Raw genomic sequence first — 26890 nt, 5'->3', positions numbered from 1 at the left:
CAAGCAATTATTCTGCCTCAGCCTCCTGAGTAGCTGGGACTACAAGCACATGCCACCACACCCAGCTAATTTCTGTATTTTTAGTAGAGACGGGGTTTCACCATATTGGCCAGGCCGGTCTTGAACTCCTGACCTCTTGATCGGCCCACCTCAGCCTCCCAAAGTGCTGGGATTACAGGCATGAGCCACCATACTCAGCTAGCTACACTGCTTTTAATAGCCAAAAACTTGTAACAATTCCAGTGTCCATCACCAGGAGAAACGATACACAAATCATGGCATATCACACAATGGAATATGATCCAGCAGTAAGCATGAACAAATGCTTGCTACATGAAACCACATGGATGGACCTCACAGACACAAGCTAAAGAAACCAAATAAAGAAACCAGGTAAGATAAAGAAACCAAATGGGTCATGTTTACATGAAGTACAAAAATGGGCACAAGTTAAACTAAAGCATTAGAAGTCAACATAATGGTAGCCCTTGGGAGGAGAGGGCTTGTGGCAGGAGGAACAAAGGGATACTTCTGTTTCCTCATCTGGGTGCCAGTTACATAGGTAGGTTCAAAATTTATAAAGCTGTACACTCGTGATCCATGTATTTTTATTTATTTATTTATTTATGACACAGAATGGCACAATCTCGGCTCACTGCAACCTCTGCCTCTCGGATTCAATCCATTCTCCTGCCTCAGCCTCCCAAGTAGCTGGGATTACAGGCATGCGCCACCATGCCTGGCTAATTATTTTTCTATTTAGTAGAGATGGGGTTTTACCATGGGTCAGGCTGTTCTCCAACTCCTGACCTCAGGTGATCCACTCGCCTCCACCTCCCAAAGTGCTGGGATTACAGGCGTGAGCCACCACACCCAGCCTCGTGATCAGTGTATTATTGTACACAATTATACTTCCAATAAATATGTTTACTAATTTTTAAATAAGACCTTATTTTGTTCCCATTAGGAAGCCAGATTTAACAGGACACATAAGATATATCCACACCTATGACTTATTCCTCACACCCACATTACTTAACCCACACACACAACTATTACAAATACAACCCGTAAGTCCAGCTTCCCTTAGGGAACAAACTAAGGACACATTTCTTATTTATTGACTAAACTTATGTCTTAAAGCATAGTGAAGCTTTTTTTTTAGCATGTAGCCTGGCATACAAAAGGAAATCATTAAAAGTCTGATAGATGAACAAAAGTAAATATCTCATCTTGGGGGCCACCAGCCCTCTTTTTTTTTTTTTTTCAAGACAGAGTTTCGCTCTTGTTGCCCAGGCTGGAGTGCAATGGCACAATCTCGGCTCACTGCAACTTCCACCTCCCGGGTTCAAGTGATTCTCCTGCCTCTGCCTCCCGAGTAGCTGGGATTACAGGCATGCGCCACCATGCCCGGCTAATTTTGTATTTTTAGTAGAGACGAGGGTTTCTCCATCTTGGTTAGGCTGGCCTCAAACTCCTCAGGTGATCTGCCCGCCTCACCGTCCCAAAGTGCTGGGATTACAGGCGTGAGCCACCGTGCCCAGCCAACAAGCCCTCTTTATAATGTTAAGAATGAAAAATAAATGATACTGTAGAATATTATAATCTTATTTTATTCACTTATTCAACATTAATTAAAGGCACTCCCATGATTTTATGTTGTTTGTTTTAATTCAGAAAATCTCACGGAGAATCCAGGACACACATTTTCTCGGTGCAGCAACAGGGCTGTGTCCCCATCTGGGCAGCAGATGGCGCCAGAGGATGTGGATCAGCCCTTGAGGTTGTCCTTGCTTCCAGAGATCCTGGAAGCCGGGGTACCCCCTACCCTGCCCAGCCACAGTGAGAAGGGGAGCCAATCCAGCCCTTCCCATGTCTCTATCTGCAGCCTGAAGAACCTCACCAACAACTGCTAGTGCATGACAGTGAGGATGCCGCCAGAGCAAGTGTAGAAAATGCTGCTGTGCAGCTTGACTGAAGGAGAGGCCCAGGAAGGTGGTTCCCGAGGAAGGTGGCTGATGGGAAAGACATGAGCATAGTGAAATGTGGGTAGAAAGGATGAAGTGGAATGATAGGGGACGGAAAGGACGAGGCGACGTCCCTGCACTTGAGGCATGGGAAGCACAGGTGGAGGGTCAGCCTAGGAGAGGCAGAAGCCTTACCTGCCACTGTCTGCAGGGAAGCTCCAAAGGACAGGCATGAAGGCTGGTGAGCTTGTCGATGGGTGAGGAAGTTGCCTCCAGGTGGCTTCTATTTTGTCTATGAAGCAAGAGACCAAATTGCCTATTGACAAATGATGGTGGAGAGGGGTGTCCTCCGGATTTCCACCATTTATCTTGGCTTCTTCAATCCCTTGCTTATTCATTCTGCAAATATTTATTGATAACCTATTATGCTAGGCACTATTTTGGACTCATTGGACGTGCAGAAGTGAACATAGAACTTACATTCAGGGGTTGAGGGAAAATAGATAAACACATAAACATCAAAACCAAAAACATCGGGGAAAGAGAAGGACTACGAAGAAACAGGCAGGATGAGAGAGCAGAGAGTGCGGGAAGCTGTGGAAACAAGGTGCTCAAGGAAGTCTTTTGCTCAGGAAGTCTTCCCAAAGAAGTGACATCTGAGTAGAGATCTGAAGGCAGCAGCAAAGAGCCTTGCAAATATCTGGGGTACGGGGGCATTTCAGTTAAATAGGACAGCCAGGGTAAAGGGAAGGAGAGGGTGGAGGGGAGGTGCGACCCAGGGAGACAGATCACATAGGATGTTGGAAATCACCTTTGATCGTTAGCATGATGGTTGTTACTAAGAACCAGAGAAGTGGCGTGGCTGGATTTATATTTTGAAAGGATCACGCTGCTGCTGTGTAGAGGACAGGCTAAAAGGGACAGGCGTGGAAAAAGGAACCCCACTTAGGAAGCTGTTGCAGCCATACACAGCAGAGATGTGAGGAGCGGTGAAGGAGGCTCAAAGTCATCAGACTCAGGATGTGTTTTGTAGGGAGAGCCAACAAGATTTGCTGATTGCAAATCTGATGATCAGATGTGGAATATGAAAGAAAAAGGAGTTGATGATGGCCCAGGTGTTTGCCCTGGGCCAAATGGTGGTACCACTTACTCAAATGTGGAAGACCAAGGGTAGATTAGATTTAGGAAGAAGCAGAATTTCTGCTTTAAATATGTTAAGTCCCTGGAAAGATTCTGCAGGCAGTGTTGTTATTTGCTTTGCTTCGGCCAGCAGGTGTGGCTCTGTTTTTTTCCAGCAGCAACTGATGGTGGCCCAGCCGTAGCTGTAGACTGAACCCTGATTGGAATTATGTCAATTGGCTTTAACAAAACAGGGGGTAAGAGAGTTGAGGGTATTAGAAAGAGACCCAGTGAAATGACAGACCAAATGTAAAACTCCAGTCCTGGAACCAATTTTAATTAGTTTGAACTGATCAGAAGTGACAGAAGCCCAACCCAAACTAATTTGAGCAAAAGAGGAGGAACCAATGGCTCAAGTAACAGAAAGCACACCCAAGTAGCTCATAAAAGAGAAGAAAGAGCTTCAAGGCATAATAAAGTGGCCACATGACCTTGAACTGGGGATGAAAGACAGCTGTGTAACCCCATGTGCCCCATGTGCCCCATGTATGGGAGTGGGATGGTAGCAGATCTAAGACAAAAGGGAGTGGCTGGGACTACAGTGAAATGGAGAGGGAATACCCAATCCAATGCATTGAAATTGCACAAACACAGAGTTTGCAGAAATAAAATGTGCCTAACACTTTGCATTCTCTGAGAGAGATCCAGGCTTTGAACGTTCTGGCAAAATCGGTGTTAAACAATCACCGCTAGAATCATGGGAAGTGAGAAGACTTTTGTACCTATCAGTCTCAAGCTGAATAGTATGAAACAGGGCAGTGAACGACCCCCTTTTTTAATATTAAACACATTACACAAGATTAGATGTCCTGGCTGCCACCTTAGTAGAGCAACAACTCTGCCTGCGTGTTGATGGCTTGATTGTCCTACACAAATAAGGAGTCTCAACAAACAGCCCAGCCAGTCATTATAAAGAATACAGCCTTCTGTAACTCTACCATTAAGTTTGGCAGACCACTAATTAGACAGGCAATTCTCAAGAACTGAACCAGCAGCCTAACTCACTCTGCACCTTGGAGTTACCCTTGAGCTCACCCCCAACAGGACCTAGTAAGTTCAGGTGACTCAAACTAGAGGTGCTTCACTCCTACATTTGTTTGCAGGAGGGGCAGACACTCCAGGCAGCTCCCAAGAAATAGGATATAACATATTACTCACCTGTCATACAGCAGCAAAGGCAGCAAGAGACAGCGCCTGCCAAATACCCCAGGCCCTTGGAGGACACAGTTCTGAGGTTTGCACAAAGCCACAGCTAAATACCTTCACCTGAAGTCCCTGATGCCCACAGCACGAGAAACCATGCAACCAATTCTCCATAGAACCTGGTGCAGGAAAGAACTTTCCTCTCCTGTGAACTTCTACCAGGCAATGGGAATTTTATAGGAATCATTGGCGTGGGTGTTGGCCTGAGCGTGCCACATTTGCCACTTCTGATAGAGCCCTTTGGTTTCAATCTATGCCAAGTCTATTTTGAAACTTCATCACAGCATGAAACATATCCTGTGTTCCTTGTACGTCATACCTCCTCACTTCTGAATGGCTCTTGCTCTTCCTTGCTCATCTGTAGTGAGTGAGTTTGGTTTTTGGAACTGTCAATCATAAATGGTATCCACATTATGCAATTATTGATGTGGAGGCAGCACACTGCAGGAGGTGCCCCCTCTGGCGCCTGTCCCTGCCTGTGTGTCCAAAGGCTCCCCCTCGGCTTCCTCCCCGGGTTGCTCCCTTCCCCACGAGGTCATGTCCTCTCCAAGCCCAGTAGCCTTGCATGGCCTCCCCGAGGTCCTTCCGAGAACCTCCATTTCCTCTGCTGTGGAACAATCCCAACCCCGCTTTCGTGGTTGCAGATGCAGAGAGGATAAGGGGATACAGGCAATGGAGCTGGTAAACAGTGACATCCTATATTAATTTGAGGTCACTGCTTATCACCAGGCAGCCAGTGGGGCCTAAGAGGGCCCCTCCTCCCTTTATCTGCTCTCAGATGTGTCATCTCTGCTGCAAGGAGGAAATTAGCTGGGCCAATATGACCATGTTTTGGAATGGGAGAATGGAGGGAGGCATTCTCAGACTCTTGAAACTTTCTTCCATGTATAACTTGATGCATTTTTACCAATGTGTATGCCCATGCAACCACCATCCAGATCAAGATGTGGAACACTTCCGTTACCCCAGGAAGTGCCCCCATCCCACTCCTGCCCAGCCACCACCCCCAGCCCCTCATTTCCAACCAGTAGATTAGTTTTGCAAGTTCTTGAACGTTACATAAAAGAAATCATATAGTACATAGCCTTTTGTCTGGCTTCTTTAACTCAACATAATGTTTTGAGGGTTTTTGTTGTGTTGTTGTTGTTGTTGCTGTTTTGAGATGGAATCTTGCCCTGTTGCTCAGGCTGGAGTGCAGTGGCATGATCACAGCTCACTGCGGACTCAACCTTCTGGGTTCAAGCATTCCTCCCACCTCAGCCTCCCCAGTAGCTGAGACTATAGGCACGCACCACCATGCCCAGCTAATTTCTGTATTTTTTGTGGAGACGGGGTTTCGCCTTGTTGCCCAGGCTGGTCTTGAACTCCTGAGCTCAAGCAATCCACCTGCCTTGGCCTCTCAAAGTGCTGGGGGTACATGAGCCATCATACCCTGCCAACATAACATTTTTGAGGTTAATCCATGTTGTTGCAAATATCCATTCCTTTTATTTATTGCTATATAGTATTCCATTGTGTGAGTGCACTGGAATTCATTCTACTGTTGATGGACATCTGGGCAGTTTCCAGTTTTTTAGCTGTTAGGATCCATGTTACTGTGGACACATTGGTGTATATGTTTGGTGAGCACCTGCACGCCTTTCTCTTGGGTGTATACCCAGGGGTGGGAATGCTGGCAAGCACATGGCCAGTTTTAGCTGACTCTGCCACAGTCCCCCAGTGGTACCACGCCCACTCTCTCCAGCAATGGCCTTAAGCTTTTTTGGTGGCACCAGCCTCTTCTTTTCATCATACAATAGAACGAGCCTACGCCACGCAGTCAGACAGACTTCAGCTCATGTCTCGGCACCTCTGAGCAACGCTGGGCAAGTTACTTAACTTCTCTGAGGTTTCATTTGCCCACAGGAATAAATAAAGCCTGAGTTGGCATCACTGTCAAATCAGTATCACATTCACATGGCATAGTGCCAGGCAATTGGCACTAAGTGAATATTCTCTCCCTCCCTCTTACCCACCCATGAAGCTCCCTGAAGTGCAGTCACCAAGTAAACATTTCCAGACCTTTCACCCCACCATGGAGTCCTTTAAAATTCCTCTGCCTATACGCGGAGAACCTATTTATCACTTTCTTCCCCGATACTTATGTGATGGGGCTGCTTGTCTCCATCCCACTGCAGTGGATAGGGAAATCCAACAACTGAGGAGTCAGAAGCAGACAGCAGACTATGAGTCATGGAAGGTAACAGGTAATAGAAGGTGGCTTCCATAAAGTGACCCTGGGCCAGGGAGGAGACAGACATGCTTTGACCAAAGTAAGGTCCAAATTTACATTGTCTGTTTATGTACCATTACAGAAAGATGTCCAAGACATATTGTGGGTTTTTTTTGGTTTTTTATTTGTTTTTCTGTTTGTTTTTGAGACAGAGTTTCACTCTTGTTGCCCAGGCTGGAGTGCAATGGCGCGATCTCGGCTCACTGCAACCTCCACCTCCTGGGTTCAAGCAATTCTCCTGCCTCAGCCTCCCGAGTAGCTGGGATTACAGGTATGCACCAGCACACCCGGCTAATTTTTTGTACTTTTAGTAGAGACGGGGTTTCACCATGTTGGCCAGGCTTGTCTTGAACTCCTGACCTCAGGTGATCCGCCCACCTTGGCCTCTCAAGGTGCTGGGACTACAGGTGTGAGCCACTGCGCCCAGCCTACAGGACATATTGTTAACTAAAACAAGCAAAATCAGGACAAGATGAATACTTTGGTGCTTTTGTATAAAAAGGAGGGAGAAGAGTGTTTTTATATTGACTTACATCTAGGAATGGATACCCCTAGGGCTGTGGGAGAGGCAACAGTGACTGGGGACACTGTGAGAGGGAACATTTCAGTGTATTGTATCCACATGGACAGCTTTTGGGCTTAAACTGCATGAACAGATCCTCTATTCAGACAATTTTTCATATATAGGCCGGGCATAGTGGCTACGCCTGTAATCCCAACACCTTGGGAGTCCGAGGCGGGTGGATCACCTGAGGTCAGGAGTTTGAGACCAGTCTGGCCAATATAGCAAAACCCCAACTCCTATTTAAAATAGAAAAATTAGCTGGGCATGGTGGTTCGTGCCTTAATCCCAGCTACTCGGGAAGCTGAGGCAGGAGAATCGCTTGAGCCTGGGAGGTGGAGGTTGCAGTGAGCCGGGATCATGCCACTGCACTCCAGCCTAAGCAACTGAGTGAAACTCCGTCTCAAAAAAAAAAAAAATTCATATATATATTTAGACATTTTTCAGTTATGCCAGCAGGTGGGTATGAATCCCTTGATATAAGCTCCATGAAGATTTCTGGCAGATCAACCCTGGCAAAGCAAAATGTCTGTGAGGTTTGTGCATGTAGGTGTGTGTGCGTAAGTGGATGCAGGTAAGCATGTGTGTATGTGTGTCTGTGTGTTAGACATCTCCATCACAACCTACCAGCCTGGGCAATATAATGAGACACTCTCTCTACAAAAAAATAAAAATAAAAATTAGCCAGGCATGGTGGCACATGCCTGTAGTCCCAGCTACTCCTGAGTAAGGAGGATCATTTAAGCCCAGGAGTCTGAGGCTGCAGTAAGCCATGATCGCACCACTGTCTCCAGCCTGGGCAACAGAGTGAGATGCTATCTCAATCAATCAATCAGTCACCTGGGAGGAGGAAGGGGCTGTCATGTCCTGTCAAGGGCAGGGCCCTAAATGTCCATGAAGGGGACCTGACCTAAGCTCTTCATAACTTCTCCCCATCACCCCACCCTTCAACTCTGTAGAATTCAAATTTCATCACTAGAAATCTAGGATAACAAAATGACTAACTGTTCTTTAAGATGACTGGGGACAGTGTGAATGGGGACATTTTAGTGTATTCTTATATAGCTTTTGGGCTTAAACCACATAGACAGAGCCATGTGGATCTGAATTCAAATCACTAGAAATGTGGGGTAACAAAATGACTGTTCTTTAAGGTTCTGTGTGTGTGTGTATGTAGGTAGGTATATGTGTAGGGTAGAGAGGTGAGTGTATGTAGGTGTGTGTACCTGTATATGTCATGTGGGTTATGTGTAAGGTGTAGTGGTGAGTATATGTAGGTATGTGTACCTATATATGTGGGTGAGTATATATAAGGGGGTAGATGTGTCTTTTTACTCAGCAAAAAGAGAAGAAAAAGAAGTTTTTCTTTTTTTAAAGACATCTGTAGAGATGGGGTCTCACTGTGTTGCCCAGGCTGGTTTCAAGTTCCCAGGCTCAAGCAATCCTCCTGCCTCAGCCTCCCAAATTGGTGGGATTACAGGCATAAGCCACCATGTCCAGCCTAGGACCCTTTTCTAGATGCCTAGTATGTAAAGGAAAGTATTGATTGCTTTATATTTGGTGTGTGAATTATTCCTTAATACTGAGAGGCTTGACAGCTTACATGTAAAGGATTACAAATAACACCTTCTTTTATTTTTCTGAGACAGGGTCTCACTCTGTCACCCAAGCTGGAGTGCAGTGGTGCAATCATGGCTCACTGCAGCGTCAGACTCCTGGGCTCAAGTGATCCTCCCACCTTAGCCTCCCAAAGTGTTGGGAGCACTGAACCCAGCTGAAGAGAAGAAAAATCTATTCCCCAATAAATGGCAGGCCTTAGGATATTTCCCCTGCCAAAAAATAAAGCCCAGAATGACCATCTGCCCAGAGGTTCAAAAGAAGGCCACCCCAGGGGCCAGACCCACAGCCCAGTGGCCAGGTGACGCTAATTAACAATGAACAAGCCAGGTGCGGTGGCTCACCCCTGTAATCCCAGCACTTTGGGAGGCCAAGGCGGGTAGATCACCTGAGGTCAGGAGTTCAAGACCAGCCTGGCCAAGATGGTGAAACTACAAAAATACTAAAAATACAAAAATTATCCAGGCGTGGTGGCGGGCGCCTGTAATCCCAGATACTCAGGAGGCTGAGGCAGAGAACTGCTTGAACCCAGGAGGCAGAGGTTGCAGTGAGCCAAGATTGCGCCATTGCACTCCAGCCTGGGCGACAGAGCGAGACTCCGTCTCAAAAAAAAAAAAAAAAAAAACAATGAACATACCTAGGCTTGGCATGGAGCCACCACCACTGGGGTCCCCCCCCACAGAACTCCTTCACTCCAGGCAGTGTGTCACTCAGTTAAACTCAGAGAAGTCCAGCAAAAAAAAGGGCCAGCAGGCAGACTCAGGCCAGACCTGAAGGAGCAGGTGTACAGTGAGAGGCCCGTATTCCTGAGGGGCCTTACTGGCAGGAAGGTAAACACCCCAACAGATGGGGGGAGGGGACATCCCTTCCAGTAAAAGCAGCACCTTCCCTCTGGGGACACAGCCAGGCCAGGGCTCCCCAACCTTCTCCCTCTCACTCAAAGGCGGCGTGACAGAAATAAACACACACACATACACAGAGGCTGAGAAAACCAGAGGGAAGCTGAGGGGCAGGGGAGGGAGCCTTTTTTATTATCCCAAAATGCAAAGTATTGAAGGCACTTACAATAACAAGGCGGGACAGAGGGTAGGCAAGGGGGGCACGGGATCCAGCACAGAGGTAACTCAACGGCCCACCTGCTCACGGCCCAGCCTGGAGAAAAAGAAAAGCTACAGGGCCAGGTCTGAAGGCAGTCAGGGCGGCTAGCTCTACAGAGAAGATAAAAATCCTTTCTACAGAGGATCAGGAAGGCAGGAGCACACGGCAGCAAGGGGCAGGCTGGAGGTCACGAGTTAGTGGCTCTTCTCAGCAGCGAGGACAGCCCTCAGGTCCCCTGCTGGAAGAGGTCTCGGTACATCTCAATGAGGCGGGCAGCCTCACGCTGGCCGGACAGCAGAGCACCGTGGGTGGTGGAATAGTACTTGCGGTGGGTGGCCTCACCGGAAAACAGCACCTGCATGGGCTGGGGGGCGGGGATGGGGAGGTCAGGGTGGAGGAGCAGCAAAGGCCAGAAGGCCACAAGGCCACCCCTCTCCACCAGAACCTCCCATCCCAATGACAAATTAGAGAGGCTCTGAGACGCAGGTGCTGCTGCTTCCACAGGATGAAGAGCTGCCCATCCTATCTGGCCACTTTCCCCTGCTTCTTCCCTCAGCTCTTTCTGTCTTGAGGCCATTAGGAGTCCCGGCTCTGTGGTCTCAAAGGCTCTTTGTGCCTCTTACTTGTCAACCTGAGGCAGGTGGTTTAACCTCCCTAAGCCTTGCTTTTCTCATCTTCCAAATGGGTTTATACCACCTACTTCGGAGGGTGGTTGTAAGGATTAAGGGAAATCATGTATCTAAAGCACTTAGAACCTGGAAGAACAAAGCACTCGGTAAAGTCGGTGGTAATTTGACAAACCTTTACGGCGCCCCTGTTAGCATCCAGGGGCTGTTCTGGGCACTTGGAAGAGAAAAGGTGACCAGGCTGCTGCTTTGTGGAGCTTCCATGCTGGTGAGGAAGCCAGACATGAAACCCAATTACTAAACAGCGTCATACGTGATGGAATGGGTGTTTGCACAAGGCGCCGAAAGCCCAGAAAAGAGGCCCAGTGTCAGGGGATCCCACAAAGCTTCCCAGAGGACAGGACCTTTGAACTGGTTCTCGGAAGATGCTGAGTGAACGGACAGGCAAAGGACATTTCAGACAGAGGGAAAGGTGGGGGCAAAAATGTACCAAAGCAGGCCTTGCTCGGGGGACAGTGAGAATTTTGGTACAGCCAGGGCTCGGCCTTGAGAAAGCAGGCTGTCTAGGTGAGGTCTAGGCAAGGTACAAGTTCTTGCACCCCAAGTTTGCATTTGGACTTTATCCTAGCTCCTCTCAAATTCAAGGTGCAAGGCACCAGCTGTGGATCCTGATAAAATGCAGTTTTTATTTATTATTTTTGAGACAGTGTCTCACTCTATTGCCCCAGTTGGAGTGCAGTAACACGATCACAGCTCCACTGCAGCCTCAACTTCCTGGGCTCAAGCAATCCTCCCATCTAAGCCTCCTAAGTAGTTGGGACTACAGGCACACACCACCACACCTGACTAATTTTTTTTTTAATTTTTTGTTGAGATGGAGGTCTTACTTTGTTGCCCAGGCTGGTCTTGAACTCCTGAGCTCAAACCATCCTCCCACTTCAGCCTCCCATAGTGCTGGGATTATGGGCAGGAGCCTGCATCCCTGGCCAGAATGCAGTTTTTAATCCAGCAGGTCTGGGGTGGGCTGAGAGTCTGCATTTCTTTTTATTTATTTATTTATTTGTGTGTGGGTGTGTTTAGGGCGGGAGGGGTTGTTGTTTTTTGGTTTTTGTTTTGAGACAGGGTCTCGCTCTGTCACCCAGGCTGGAGTGCAATGGCATGATCTCAGCTCACTGCAACCTCCGCCTCCCGGGTTCAAGCAATTCTCATGCCTCAGCCTCCCAAGTAGCTAGAACTACAGGTGTGCACCACCACGCCTGGCTAATTTTGTATTTTTAGTAGAGACAGGGTTTCGCCATGTTGGCCAGGCTGAGAATCTGCATTTCTAACTAGCTCCCAGGTGAGGCTGGTACTGATCTACCTACCCTGAGTAGTGAGGCTGTATCCCACCACCAAGGAGCCCACAGAGGCTGTTACACTGAAAGGGGTGTTGTATACTGTGTCAGCCTTGACCTCCTGGGCTCAAGTGATCCTCCCACCTCAGCCTCCCAAGTAGCTGGGACCACTCCCACATCCAACCATTCTCCTCTTTCTCCTCAATAACAAAGTCCTGATTTTTAACTGGGTCCATTGCCATCCAGAATAAAAATGATACTGCCCAGCCTCTGTAGCAGCTAGGTGCAGTCATGTGTCTATGTTCTGGCCAATAAGCATTAAAGTGCACTGTTGCTTAGAGACACAGCTGACTCAGCTCCAAGGGTTCCCTTCTTGCCATCTGCCTTTCCTCTTCCTTCTAGCCTAAGATGCAGATGTGAGAACTGGAGCTTCTGCAGCCCTCTTGGACCACAAGATGGTCTTGAAGATGAGAGCCAGGTGCTAATGATATGGGATCCTGCTGCCTGCCTGCAGATTTCCTTTTGATTTTCCTTGTTTAAGTCACAGTTGTGTTTGCTTTGCTTTGCTTTTTGCTACATGCACTAGTCCTAACCGATGCAAGTGAAAAGAGAAGATTTGCTTTTTAGGAGGATGGCTGTGGCAGCAGAAAGGGCCTTTCTGAGGACCTCTCTCTCTCTTTAAACACCAGCCCTTTTCTCTCTCCATCTGAGCACCGTTGGGCAGGCACAGTAGATGCTGGTTGACTGAACTCTTCTTCACCAATTATGCCAAATAATTGTTTTAAATATAACTCTGTTGAGTTTTAACATTTACTGTGTGTGTCTACTTGATGGGGGAAACTCAAAATCCACTTCATGGGAGCAAAAATATATATTTCAGATTTTTTTTTTTTTTTAGTGTACAGTTGGCATAATTGTGGAGCATCAGTAATCTAAACTTTATTTTCTAAAATATATTGGGAAAACATTTCCATTGAATCAGTGCTGTCCAATAGGACATTCCTATCGCTATGTACTTTACTATGGTAACCTCTAGCCACATGTGGCTGTTGAACTTGAAATGTGACTAGTGCAACCAAGGAACAAAAACTTTACTGTATTGGCCAAGTGTGGTGGCTCATTCCTATAATCCTAGCACTTCAGGAGGTTGAGGCGGGAGGACAGCTTGAGCCCAAGAGTTCAAGACCAGCCTAGCAGTATGATGAAACCCCGTCTCTACCAAAAAAAAAAAAAAAAAAATACAAAAATTAGCTGGACATGGTGGCGTGCCGGCATGCCTGTGGTCCCAGCTAGTTGGGAGGCTGAGGTGGGAGGATCACTTGAGCCCAGGAGGTCAAGGCTGCAGTGAGCTGTGATCGCACCACTATACCCCAGCCTGAAGTGTAGACAGAGCAAGACCCTGTCTCAAAAAAGAAAAAAAAAATACTGTATTAATTTAAATTTTTAATAAATTAATTTAAATTGAAAGTGGCTGATAGCTACCGTATTGGCCAGCACAGCACGGAATAGCTCAGTTTTCATAACATCAAGAAAACATTTTAAGTTTCAATTTGATTCCATTTTTTCTTCCAGATATTAAGTGCACACTTTTCTCCTTGTGTTCTCTCTCATTACAGAAGCTACTCCATCCCTGCCTCACCTGAGCACCCCTTAGTGAACACTACCCTAGCCCTCCTCACCCTGGACCAGACACACATACAAAATACACCCACAACTCCCCTCCTCACCCCAAACGCCCCGCTTACCGCTGTCTTTGAGCTCTCCGTGTACGGCAGGGGCTTGGCCAGCTTCTCCACATCCGCCCCGCTGGAGCCCACCTGCGTGTATGAATAGGAGCCGCGGAAGTAAGGGTTGCTGCCCCAGGCCGAGCGCAAGATTCGCCGAGGTTTTGGAATGTTGGGGTTCCCTGATGGGGAGTCAGAAAAGCCAAGAGGAGGGAGGATAAGACATGGCTGCATATGGAAGATGACCCCAAAGGGACAACCCCCCACCCCACCTCCAGGGCTCCGGGAGGACCAGACTGCCAGGGGTAGGCACGGAGGATAGAAGAGGAAGGAGGGAGGCTGGGGCTCGAGCTGTGTACCCACTCAGCGCCTCCTGTGACCCCCGGCAAAACGCTCCACCTTACTTTTCCTATCTACCTGAAAACACATGACACATAATCATGTTTCCCCGCCTAATATCGGGGGTTCTCGTGAGGTCCTCCTGGAAGAGTCGGTGAAGAATGTTGAGCTGAAAGACTCAGAGAGTAAAAGGCAAATCCAGCTCTTAGCAACAGAGCACAATGGGCGGTGATCTCTGAGTGTTTTACCATCAGCCCTTAGAAAGGGGGAAGAGACACAGCGCCCATAATTCTGAGTGTTTCAAGTTCTAAACTGTCAGCAATTGAAGAGCCTTTGGCTGAATGTGGCACCCTGCAGTGGCTCTCCCGTGGGGCACAGCATCCGAGCTTCACGGTCTGGGGAGGAGAGAGCTGCCACGGGTCCACCAGAGGAGGGCAGGTGAGGAAGAAGCAGGGTGGGGGAAGCGGGTCGTGGGGCACGTGGCGCACCTGTGAACTGACGCAGCATCTCCGTGCAGATCTCGGCCACTGCCTCGTCATCACACTTCTCCATGACGAGGGCCTCCTCCCCGCAGATCCAGCCGCTCAGCACATGGCCGTAGCGCTCAGGCGGGTAGAGGACATCAAAGCCGCAGATCTTGCGGTACCAGAGCTCAGGTGGGTAGGTGAGGGTGTGGCTCTCCGCCTCGTCCTCCCACACAAACTGTAGGCTGTTGCACTCAGGGCCCCAGAAGGGCTCCTCGAATTCCAGAAAGATCTTGTCGGTGGTGCCAATGCCCAGGCGGTGGATGGCAGCCACCTTCTCTGTGGGCAGGCCTGGCCGGAAGAAACTGGTGTACTGCCTCTTCAGCACGCCCAGCGACACGGTCACAATCACGTGGTCCGCCGGGATCAGCTCACAGTCCTCGCACTCCACCACCACCGGCCACTGCTCATCCTCATCCCACCTGCCCCCCTGGGGCTCCTCTCCACCCTGGCCACCCTCCCCAGCGTCGTGATTGTGGTCGCCCTCACCCCGGGGCTCAATCTCAGGGCCTCTGGGGCGGGCTGAGGCCTGGTCCCAGTGAATGCAGCGGACAGGTTTCCCTAGCTGGATGACGTGGGCAGGGATGCCCTCCGCCAGCAGCTCCACAACCCGCATGAAGCCCGAGGGGATGATGTGGTGAGCGCCGGGGATCTCGGTCCACTCCCCGAAGGCGCTCAGGGACACCTCATCCATGCTGTGTGAGCTGCTCTCACAGCTCTCCACCTGCGGGAAGACCCAAGGAGAAGCCAGGTGACCGCCAGGGTTGGGCAGGGGTAGGAGCAGCGCAGCCCTCCTCAGACCCAGACGCCCCCAGAATCCGTCTTCCTCAAGATACCTTCAGGTACTGCTGGATCATGGCGAGCTTCAGGCGCTTGGTAGCCTCTGGGTCATCAGGGTCATTCCTGATGCGGTTACGCACCTCCTCTCGGGTGAACACCCCCACGCTATTTTGACTTTCAGCATTGACTGGTTTATCATGCCGGAAGAACTCCTGGGTCAAGTTATAGACCTGCCAGAGAGACCCCATGAGACTGAAAACACCTCATCACACCTCCATCTCAAACAGAAGGCCCCCAACCCAAACCCACCAGTTCCCAGGTGTCCCCTGGATGCACTGAGCCCCTGGTCTCTGTCCCGTAGGGATCCGATGTTGCACTCAATGCTGCACCAACAGCCAAGGCCCTGGGCAGCCACCTCCTCGCCTCCGGCCTGTCGGGGAGGTGGGATAAGCCCCGGAGGTTTTCTTGTTGGGCCCTCACTTAGGACAATGTGAAACATTTCATGCCCATACAGTCTGTGGGAAAGAAGCCACCCCTCATGGACTCTGCATGGGCCTCCATGGGCTCCACCTCCCACTGGAGGATGGGCATTTGCACACATTTACCTGTTCCAAGAACGATACATGCACTTTCCCTGTCACCCCTGCCCAAGTGTGTCTGCTTTGCCTGCTCCCAAGAGGGCAGTCTGGAGCTGTGGCCTGGCCAGCAGAAGGGCCCCTGACGACTGGAGACACCTCCCTGGGCCTGTGCAGCTCCGTACAAAGCACCCCCTTTGCTTCAGGCCTCAGCCACGAGTAAGGAAGCTGAGACGCAGTGGGGAAGACAGGAACACAAAAGCCAGGGTCTCAGGAGGCCCCAGTGTGCCAAGGAAGGGAGACGCATTTCACGGGCACGTTTCAGGAAGAACTCCAGCCCACACCTCCTCAACAGGTAACGACGATCAGTCGCTTGGAAAGGGGTCTGACTGCCCGCCCGACCCTCGTGCCTGTCTCGTCTACAGTCCCCACTAAGCACTGGGCAGAGCTCCCTGAAGGAAGTAAGCCAGTCCAGGGATCCCCAGAAGCAACATTTACTCAACATTTACCGGGCTCTGTGCAGGACACAGCTTGTAATGTGGGCGAAACAGTCCCTGCCCCTCCCCTCACTCCAGCTGGGGAGACAGTCCACGATTGGGCTGCCGTGATAGGAAAGAACCCGGGGCTGTGAGGTCAACGCAGACAACCCTGGGCAGCTGGGAGACAGCCAGGGTGGAGAGGAAAGGGAGAAGAAAAGCATTTCAGGCAGAGGGAACAGCAACCTCAAAGATGGAGAAGCAGTCAGGAATCCTGAAGGGGTTTGGTTTTGCTGGAGGGGGCAGCAAGGAGAGAGGATCTGAGAGCTGACTTTGGAAGGGCAGGCAGGGTCCAGGGCATAAAGGACTGAGAGTTATTCCAAGGACTCTGGACTTGATCCAAGGCCCTGGCATCGCTGGAGAGCCGTGAGCAAGAAGACGGCAGGATCACATGCCTACAGCTGTCATTCCCAGGACACCAGCTAATGGAGGCTCCTTGGTCGAGCCCCTGTGGCTGAGCTGATGAATGGTTTGTTTCCCTTCCTAAAGTCAGTGTGGTCAGCACACATGTCTGGGAATGGTGTCTGCCCTGTCCCCCAGCCCTGGGCTAGGCCCTGGGGCCACAGGGTGAAGGAAGATGGCAAAGCACAGTGATGTCCACCACCCGCCACCACCACCATCTCACTCAAGGGGAAGGCCTCCACCTGAGACACAGACATGAATTAAACTTATCTCTGGAGACTAAATTATAAAGAAGAAAGTGAGGGAAATGGTTTCATCTTGCCTCCCTGCAATCAGGAGATGCTGAGTGGTGAGCCTTAGCTGGAGTCCTCAGCAAATTCTTCACCCAGGACCACTGCCGAGGGTCAGGCTTTCAATTTGCCTCCTCCCTGGGTTCTTCCCTTGGGCGATAAGCAACATGGTAGCCAGTCCTTAGCTTATGTTAACTAGAGGCCAAAATGCCCAGCTGAGGAGTAACGAATTTAGTCCATCGACATGACTCTTTGTATCAGCCACCATCGAGGGCAGCCTTCACCGAACATGGGTGTATCACATGGCACAGTCTCCTCTCCTGGGTTATTCGACACCTTCCCAATGTGACCCAAGGAAAATCGGACAGGTCTGTGACAGCTAATAATACTCACCCCAATTCTCATTAAGCACTTATCATTGGCTCTCATTCAATCCTCATAATACTATGAGGTAAGTACCACCATGCCCATTTTACAGAAGAGGAAAGTAAGGCTCAGAGAGGCTCAATAACCTGCTCAAGATTCCACAGCTAATAAATGGTAGAACTGGTATTTGATCAAGGCAGTCTTACTCCAGAAACTAAGCTCTAGATGATACTATTGCACAAACTCATGTATTTGTTAATAAATAAAATACATTCAGATGAGTGGCTCTTCAACATCATCATCTTTGGGGGCTGAATATTTATTATGAAGCCACACTGAGGCAAGGTTTCACATGCTTAGAGCACACCTCCTCAGAATGGCCTCTAGGATTGGTTAAAAGCCACACAAAGAAATCTTGACATCAGGGTTATGCCTTATCCTTTTGACTCAAAACATCACCACCCAGATAATCCACCATATCCAGTCCATATCCACAACGCACTCTCTTGACTTTCAAAAATCAAACCCACCAGCAGAATTTGATGATGATCTACTTTTAACAACATTTAAAAGAACAAACCACGGGCCCCGAAAGTCATTTTCAAGAGGCATCCATGTTTGAATCACTCACAATAACCTGGGAATCAGGCTGGGGCTGATTTCCAGCAGAAAAGAAAGGTCTGTTTTGAAGAATACTAGTTCTTATTTGACCCATTAACAATTCAGTCTCTTTGCACATGAGTGAGAATGCACAACACAACGTACCTTGTTGGTGCACACACATGACACCAAGTGTGCCTGTCCTTCATAGAGCAGGGACCACCCCAAAGCAAGGGTCATGTCTCCTTTCTCATGCCCAAGAGATTAGAAAATGCACAATAGGCTGGGCGAGGTGGCTCACGCTTGTAATCCCAGCACTTTGGGAGGCCAAGGTGGGCGGATCACCTGAGGTCAGGAGTTCGAGACCAGCCTGACCAACATGGTAAAACCCCGTTTCTACTAAAAATACAAAATTAGCTGGGCATGGTGGTACATGCCTGTAATCCCAGCTACTCAGGAGACTGAGGCAGGAGAATCGCTTGAACCTGGGAGGCGGAGGTTGCGGTGAGCTGAGATCGTGCCATCGTACTCTAGCCTGGACAACAAGAGCGAAACTCCGTCTCAAAAAAAAAAAAAGAAAGAAAGAAAAGAAAATGCATAATAGGTGTTTGCTGGCCAAATTACTGACCTGGAGTGAAGGATCATTCATTACACTACAAATGACAAGCTATCAGATGACAGGGCCTACACATTACTTTGCTTGTTCAGTGCAGTTCACACAGCTAAAGAATACTAACAATATTAATAATTTTTTTAAAATCTGAATAAAACAAGGATGTGTGCCATTGCCACTTCTATCCAACACTGCACTGAGATACTAACCAGTGCAATAAGGCAAGAAAAAAATAAAACTGTCTACAGCTGTGCTATCCAACACAGTAGCTACTAGACACCTGTAGCAATTTAAAATTAAGAAATTAGGCTGGGCGCAGTGGCTCACGCCTATAATCCCAGCACTTTGGGAGGCCAAGGTAGGCTGATCATGAAGTCAGGAGCTCGAGACCAACCTGAACAACATGGTGAAACCCCATCTCTACTAAAAATACAAAAATTAGCTGGGCATGCCACGCGCCTGTAATCCCAGCTACTCAGGAGGCTGAGGCAGGAGAGTCGCTTGAACCAGAGAGGTAGAGGTTACAGTGAGCTGAGATCGCGCCACTGCACTCCAGCCTGGACGACAGAGCGAGACTCCATCTCAAAAACAAACAACAACAACAAAAAATTAAATATTCAGTTCCTCGGTTTTACTTGCATCATTTCAAGTCCTCAAGAGCCAAATGTGGCTAGTGACTACCACACTGCAGAGTGAAGGTCTAAAACATCACCATCACTGTGGAAAGTTCTATTGGATAAATGCTGGTCTAATGACTAGAAAGGAAAAAAAGACAAAATTCTCATTTTTTGTGTACAGTTATATACATAAATTCCAAAATATTATTAGAATATAAATTAATACAATTAACATAATAGATGTATTATTAGAATTAAAAATAATTTAGCAAGGTAACAAATCAATATATAAAAATCAGTTCTATCCCACTGAATATCTTCATTTTACCCTCACATTATCCTGGTTTTACCAAATGCAAGGCCCAGGGAGTGTGCAGAGATACGACCAGAATCACAGACCTCCCAGGTCTCCCCATGCCCTTACGCCCAGCTACTCTGCTCACACCTTACCTCGTTGTATAAATCGCTGAATTCCTCAACCACGTCCTTGGGGATCCTGCGGCCGTGGTTGGTAAGGTAGCAGGCCACGCCATTCTTGGAATAGAGGCTGATGCGGCCCACGCTGCGTTCCCCATCGGTTGTCTCTTCCAGGAGGCCGTTGGCTTCTGCTAGATGATAGATAGGGTTCCCATGGGAGCCATGGATCCAGGTGGCTCCCAGCTCAAAGGTGGCGTGTCCTGAGGGTGACAACAGCAGGCCCTTAGAGGCTTAGGGACTTCTCCAGAGAGGGCCAGCACTGCTTCCCCCTCCTTCCTCCAAGAGGGTCTTTCCACCCTACAACAGGGCAGGAAAGAGCTTGAACTTCCACTGCTGGCAACGAACGAAGGTCCTCAGTGAAAAGTTCCCACTGAAAACCACCTTATAGCTAAGATAACTGCCACCTTGGATGACTCTGTGATTTGTCCCAGAGTGGCCTTACTGGACCAGTTAGAAGGCTCTTCTTTTTCTGTCCCACCTTTTTCTCAGGTAACACCAGATATCAGACCCCACTTCCTCACTGGTGCCTCCTCACCGGGGAGAAGCACTGTGGGTACCTGAGGGTCCCCACCTGGCCTTTTTCAATTCTTCAACATCCCCAGTGGCTCCAAGATCTAAAGCATTTCCCAGACAGAAAATGGCTCCCTCCAAATTCAGCATAGGGCAGGAGAGAAGTCCAAACATCCCAGTTTGCAAGATTCCCCCAAAAAGCAATCTAAAGCACATTTCCAGGGAAAGTGAAGCCCTCTACATCCTTTGACACAGTACAAAAAACCCTGAGAGCCGGACTGGGGCAGGGGACATCTCGTGGGTCCAAGTTGGGATGGCCTGGGAACTAGGTCTACTACCCCATCCCCAGCCAAGGTATCATATACTCTGAGGCAAGTTGCCTCTGTGCCTGGGCCTCAGTTTCTTCTTCTGATGCTGCAGAAACTGTCTCCTTCTCCCATTCCTCCCCATCCCTACCTAGCTCCCAGGGAAGCCGAAACAATGAAAGGAAAATAGAAATTTTGGGGGGTGTTTTGTTTTGTTTTTGCAGGCCTGCTTCAAGATATATGTGGTACACTTTTTGCCAAGATAGTCACAATGATTCCTCCTATCTTTGTACACACACCCCTTTGCAACGTGACTTTGCCATTCCTCCCATGAGAAGGTGGAGTCTGTTTCCCTGCAGACACTCTTGTGTGTGCCGGGGAAAAGGGACAACTTTAGGTATGCCTTGCAGGAAATGCTGTAGGGGAAGACACTTAAGGTGATCAAAGTTTCTACAAGAGGCCCAGGCAGGTGGATCACCTGAGGTCAGGAGTTCAAGACCAGCCTGGCCAACATGGTGAAACGTTTGTCTCTACTAAAAATATAAAAATTAGCCAGACATGGTGGCACACACCTGTAATCCCAGCTACTTCGGAGGCTGAGGCGGGAGAATCTCTTGAATCCCAGAAGCAGAGGTTGCAGTGAACCAAGATCATGCCACTACACTCCAGCCTGGGTGACAGAGTGAGACTCTGTCTCAAAAAAAAAAAAAAAAAGATCCTCTAGAGGATCAATGTAGCCACACATTCCAGGCCATGTGTGGTCTCACTGGGTCATTTTCATGGTTTCTACCCACCCAACCCCTCAATGGTCAGACACCATCCCCCCCACCCACCCCCTAGTTGGGAAGCCCTGACCTAGGGATTTCGGGCAATTTTCCCATTCTCTGAGATCCCTGGCAAAGTCTGCCCACCCCTAGGGCAAGTCTCTTACCTGGCTGCTTTCTCCAGGGTCCTCATTGCTCTGCAACCTAGATAGATCCACTTCCCAGATAATCCCAAGACCTGCCCATCACACATATGGAGGCCCAAAATCCCCTTTCATCTCTGCTAACCCAGGATCCTACTGCTCCAGGGCTAGCTCTCAGTCATGTTATACTAATTCACAATTAGTATTCACAAAAAGTTAACAACTACTAGGACCTTGCAGAAGAATTTCACTTCTTGTGAAATAGAAACTTGCCCACTCAGTACCAAGAGAGCTTGGGTGTCCACTCCCTCCTAAACACTGTGAACACTAGGTCAGAAGCAAGCCAGCATTCTCCACAAGTGAAAGTCAGGGCCCTACCATGCCCGCCTCAGAGGGCTGCCACGAGGAGCGAAGGAAGCTTCTGGAAAATGCCCAGGCAGGATGCATGATGGAACATTTATCCCAGAAGTTAAAATAATGAGATTTCAGGCAGAGCCGGGAATTAGGAGACTAAAGGTGACCTGGGGAGGTGGCTGGGCTGGACTGGGTGGCACTTACCAAGTTTCACACTCTGCACACGGCCTCCGATGTGGCTGGAAGCCTCAAGCACAGTGACATCCGTGAAACCCTGCTCAAGAAGTGCTTTGGCTGCAGCCAGGCCAGCCAAGCCAGCGCCGATCACCACCACACGAGGCTGTCCCCTTCTCCGTAGGCCGCGACTGAGAGGGTCATCCGCACTGTCACCACTGGATTCACAACTTTGCATACCGTCCGCGCTCACCTTCTAGGAACCTGCAGGGGGAGGAGGTGTCACAGCTTAGTGGCTCTGCCTTCACTTCCCACCTGCCCCAAGGGACACTCAGGGCTTTCATCACACTCTGCCCTCTGTTGTGGGTGGGGGGACCTGGAGTCCTCTCCCTCCCTCTCTGAGGACCTGGACAAGAAGAGCCACCTCCAAAGGGGCAGGGAGGGATGGAAGAATAAATAAGGGAAGGTGGCAGGAAGGGAGGAAAAAAGGAAGAAAGGGAGGGAAGGAGAAAGTAAGGGCGGGATGCATTTTGGGTCCCCGCCAGCAGGCAGGAGACCTGGGAGCCCATCTTAAGCCCCTGAAATTCTCAATCCCACCCCCAAACTTGTTAGGCACTGCTTCTTCCCTGACCACAGGCCCCAAAGTGGAGATGAGAGGCAGCCAGTGAGGAGATGACCAAGAAGGCCACAGTCAGGAGAGACTGGAGCTTGGGGCTGCTGATTCTGGAGCTTGGGGCTGCTGATTCTGGACCAGCTCAGCATGGCATAGCTGCTGTGGTCCACCTGGTGCCAATACCAGGAGGCTCACACAGACCCCGGATACTTGCCTGGACCCCAAGATACACAGACCCCCCAGGATACTCACACAGACCCCAGGATACTTGCCTGGACCCCAAGATACTTGCATGGACCCCGGATACTTGCCTGGACCCGAAGATACTTGCATGGACCCCAAGATATTCACACAAACCTCAGGATACTCACACAGACCCCAGGATACTTGCACACACAACCCTGGACCCTCTGCTCTCCCTCCTTTGCCTGGCTTTTCCCTGGCACTCTCTCTCTCTTTCCCTTGCCCCTTCTCTTGTCTCTGGCTTTCTGTTGGTCTTTCACAGCCTCACCGAAGTGGCAATTTGGTGGGCAGGACGTAGTCCCGCCCTCCCCCAAGAAAGTGCCACGAGGCCTGCATCCAACAAGCCTGCTATTCCGGGTAGGTTGTTTTCCCAGCCACCCAGTCCCTCAGCCACCACAAAGCAGCAAGGAGCCCAGGAAACAGTGGACCAAGAGGACCCATGGCACCAGAGGCCAGACATGAAATTGACAGTTACACTAAGCCAGTTTGCTCAGAGACGCCAGACTAGGGGAGCTGATGGCTGGGAGGCCAAGGGGGTCCCCAAATCTGGCCCCAGGGCTAGGAGAGGCTGCTTTTCTCTTCCCAGAATGACTCAGAGGGTTTGGAGATATCTGGGGGCCACCCTGAGGAACCACTCAGCTCAGATGCTGCCCCTGTTCCTTCCCTGATTCAAGCCATTTAGATTCCAGTTGTCTTTGCTGGGGTTTAAGTGGCAAAAGTTGCAGAATCTAACAGTATCCAGGATCTAACAGGGAACAAATGTGGGCGGAAGGTGGCTGCCGGACAGCAAACAAGGGGCACTGTCAGCCGTACCTAATAAAGCTGCGCATAACTGTTCCCATGACATAGCAATCCCACTCTTAAGAATACACCCAACAGAAAGAGGGCACATTCCACCAAAGACACAAGTTAAAAAGTGTGCACAGCACCTATATTCGTAACAGCCTGAAAATAAAAACACCCCACGGGTCTATCAGCAGGAGAACAGAGACATATGCGGTGCTGTACGTAGCATATCCATACCACGGACTATTCTTCAGCAGTAGACAGAACCCAACTACTGATACTCCCAACCACACAGATGCACCTCAATCACACACCGAGCAAAAGAAGCCAGAGACAAGGGCACGGACTGTATGACTTCATTCACACGAAGCTCAGGAAGAGGCAAACCCAATCTATGAAGCCAGAGGTCAGAAGAGAGGTTAGAAGGCAGGGAGATGACTGAAGGGGGCAGGAGGGGCCTTTCTGGGGTAGACGGAATAAATATCTTAATCTGAAGGGTGGGTACCCAGTGCACGTATGAAGATTTGCTGAGCTGCACAGTTGAGATATATGTAATTCACTGTATGTATCTACATAGACCTCACTAACAAGATAGTCATTCCTGCCCTCCAATCAATCCGTCAAAGGCTGCCACACTGACTTTCTTCTCCATGCATTTCAGGGTCTGACCACTGAGGTTTCTATCCCACTTGGAACCGCAGCGTCCTTAATATCCCTTAAGTGACATGGGTGAACAAAGGAGGCTTTTTTCGAAATATGCTTAGGCTGCGAAGCTGCTCTTTGTGCCTCCCCCGCCCATTGCACCTGCCCCCGCGATGCCTGGGCCTGGACGGGAATCCTCCCTCCACCCCCCCCCCCCACCCACCCACCCACTCTCCGGCCCCTAAAATCCCTCCAAGTCCCCCTGAGACCCAGGCCCGCCAACTCCGTGCACAATCGGTTCCCAAAAGGGCCGGTAGGTGGCGCCCGAGACCCGGAGCCACATCCGGGCAGCCTCCAGTTCGGAGGCAAGGGCTCCCGCTCCCCTTCCCAGACAGCGGGTGTCGCGCTTTCGCTGGGGATGAGGCCACGCCGGGAGCAGGGCGGCTCCGGCCCTTTCCTCCTCCCCGCCTCTGTCCTCTGACTCCCGTCCCTCTCCTCCCTCGCCCCAGAGATGCTAGGTCCTGCCTCCCTCCCGAGAGGACACGGATCAGGGCTGGCTCCGGTCCTCCCCCACCCTACCCCAGGTTCTCCTTCCTGCAAACTAAATTTAGAGGTGAGGATGTGGCCGCCTGCATGGGGCGGGCGGGGAGGGTCAGCGGTGATGCCGCCGGATGTCTGCCAGCCGGGCCGGGACGCTGCGTCAGGTCGGTAAACACGCGGCGTGCTCCGGAGGGGCCGCGCCAGCTGCGACGGGGACGCCGCCACCCTGGGCACCCTGGACTGACGTGGCGCCGCAACCCGCCCGGCGGGTCTGCCCCAGGCCACCCCACACACAGTCTCCTATCCACTACGGAAAGGGATGGCTGCAGTGGCTCTCACGCCTTACTGGTGGAACCCCTTCTTAAAAAGCTGCTATGGGGGTCAGGGTGTAGCAGGTATTAAACTGGGGGTCCCCCTCACCCCAGGCTCCCTGGAGCACCACCTCTGAAAACCAGGGGACCAGATAAGCTCCAGCGTTGGGAAGCCAGGATAGGGGAACAGCGCTCGGTGCCAGCAGGGCCGTCCCAGCCAGCTACCTGCCTTCCCTGCTCCCAGAGCCATGCATGGCCCGCTTGTCCTCACCGCTCCGTTGTGACCGTCAAATAAGGCCCTCCATGGATGTCACAAGACTGTCAACATTTTCAAGGGCCTCGTGCATGAAAATAATTTGTCAAGTGCAGAAGCTACATCATGAGCAGACTGTCTTTGGAACAAGCTGTGGAATGGACCGTGGAATGAATGCAGGCAGCCACTCTGCCTCCAAGATCAGCACAGAAAGAACCCCCAGCTCCCTGCACCTGGTCTCAGAGACTTTGAACTCAAACAGACATCGCACATGGAATGACACGCAAGTAAGCAGGGGCCACGTGAGTCCCCTGCATTCTGACCCTCACAGCTAATCCCACGGTCCTGTCCCTCCTCAGGCCCTGTCCCAGATAAGCCTGTCAATCCCCGATGCCTCCAGGAAGCCAGAGGAGCCCCCTACACAGCCCACAGAGGGCAGAGAAATGAGTCCGTCCTGTGGCCCTGATATCATCCCATGGAGCCAGCACACCCTGGGGTCCAACTGAAAGGGAGAGAGAGAACATAGCCAGGACACCTACTGTGTGCTAAATGCCTGGTGGGGAGTGGGGGCACTAAGGGGCAACTTATTTTCTGTTGGTTTGTGTCATCGTTTCCTTTCCCTTCTGGGTTTTGTTTTGTTTTGTTTTAATGTATGAGAAACTGCCTTATTGAGGAAGGAGAATCGCTTAAATGGTACTCGGTGCCTGCCCTGTCCTTCTCTCGCCTTGGGGAAAGAAAGAAAGAAATAACATCCGCTCCTTGATCTGTATGCACAGGAGAAACAGAACACCCTGTACTTTTTGAGCAGATAAAGGAGAGAAGAAAAAAGTGCTGGCTCAGCCAGGCAGGGAAGAGAAGGAGGGCGGGCAACAGACACTTGCCTTCTTGCTCCTGCTTCCATGGCAAAGTGGGGGTGTGAGCCTCTTGCCCAGCGCCTGCACCCACGCCTTGAGGTTATTCTCCATGTCCCCAAGCAGGCAATGCCTAGGAGTGCCAAGAAATCAGGCCAGCCAGGGCATGAGTGCACCCCCCGGTCCCCTGGCAATTTCATCCAAGATACCACGCAGCCAGTTCTCCAGCCTGCAGGCCACCGCCTCCCCCAGCTGTCCAGAGCCACCACCACCCTGACTGAAGTGTCCCAAGAGGCCACATTGGACACAGGAAGGCAGCAGGGTATGGAGAGAGGAAAAGAGGGAGGAAAAACCCCATCCTGTGGCAGGGTTGCCAAAGACGGATGAATAGAATAAAGACTCAGAGGTCAGGTGACCAGAGTGGGCACGAGCCACCAAAGTTTGTGTGAACTGCCACTTCTTCATCCCATCCCTGGAACATCCTCCCCAATTTCATTTTGACACCCTCAGAAATTTACGCTCTAGTTGCAGTGAGCTGAGATGGCACCATGGTGCTCCAGCCTGGGCAACAGAGTGAGACCCTGTCTCAGAAAAAAAAAAGTGAAGAAATTTACACTGCAGCAAGTACCTTCTAATGGCCAAATACTAGAGACACGCGTTAGTCCTGGTCTCCAACGTTTGACCCTGCCAAGCCCCGCCT

At 50.2% G+C, this 26890-nt stretch overlaps 1 protein-coding gene across 3 annotated transcripts in view; it reads right to left on the bottom strand.

Annotated features, from left to right (window-relative positions):
• Positions 1-9783: 9783 nt before the first annotated feature.
• SMOX (spermine oxidase) overlaps positions 9784-26890 on the bottom strand; it is a 38591-nt gene continuing 21484 nt past the window's right edge. For 2 of the 3 annotated variants that reach the window (XM_001163910.5, XM_054674889.2), the window contains exons 2-8: positions 21982-22215; positions 19675-19901; positions 15282-15455; positions 14410-15169; positions 13604-13764; positions 10700-10789; positions 9784-10262 (exon numbers count right to left, since the gene is read on the bottom strand). In XM_001163910.5, the coding sequence (XP_001163910.1) occupies positions 10125-10262; positions 10700-10789; positions 13604-13764; positions 14410-15169; positions 15282-15455; positions 19675-19901; positions 21982-22189 (1758 nt within the window). In that variant the 5' untranslated portion in view covers positions 22190-22215 and the 3' untranslated portion in view covers positions 9784-10124. The remainder of the gene's footprint in view (positions 10263-10699; positions 10790-13603; positions 13765-14409; positions 15170-15281; positions 15456-19674; positions 19902-21981; positions 22216-26890) is intronic. The other variant, XM_001164018.5, reaches the window with a different exon arrangement.

This window comes from Pan troglodytes, chromosome 21 (genome assembly GCF_028858775.2).
Source record: "Pan troglodytes isolate AG18354 chromosome 21, NHGRI_mPanTro3-v2.0_pri, whole genome shotgun sequence".
Taxonomy (NCBI): Eukaryota; Metazoa; Chordata; class Mammalia; order Primates; family Hominidae; genus Pan; species Pan troglodytes.
Note: the sequence above shows the minus strand (reverse complement) of the source record. Positions and strands in the feature narration are given on the sequence as shown.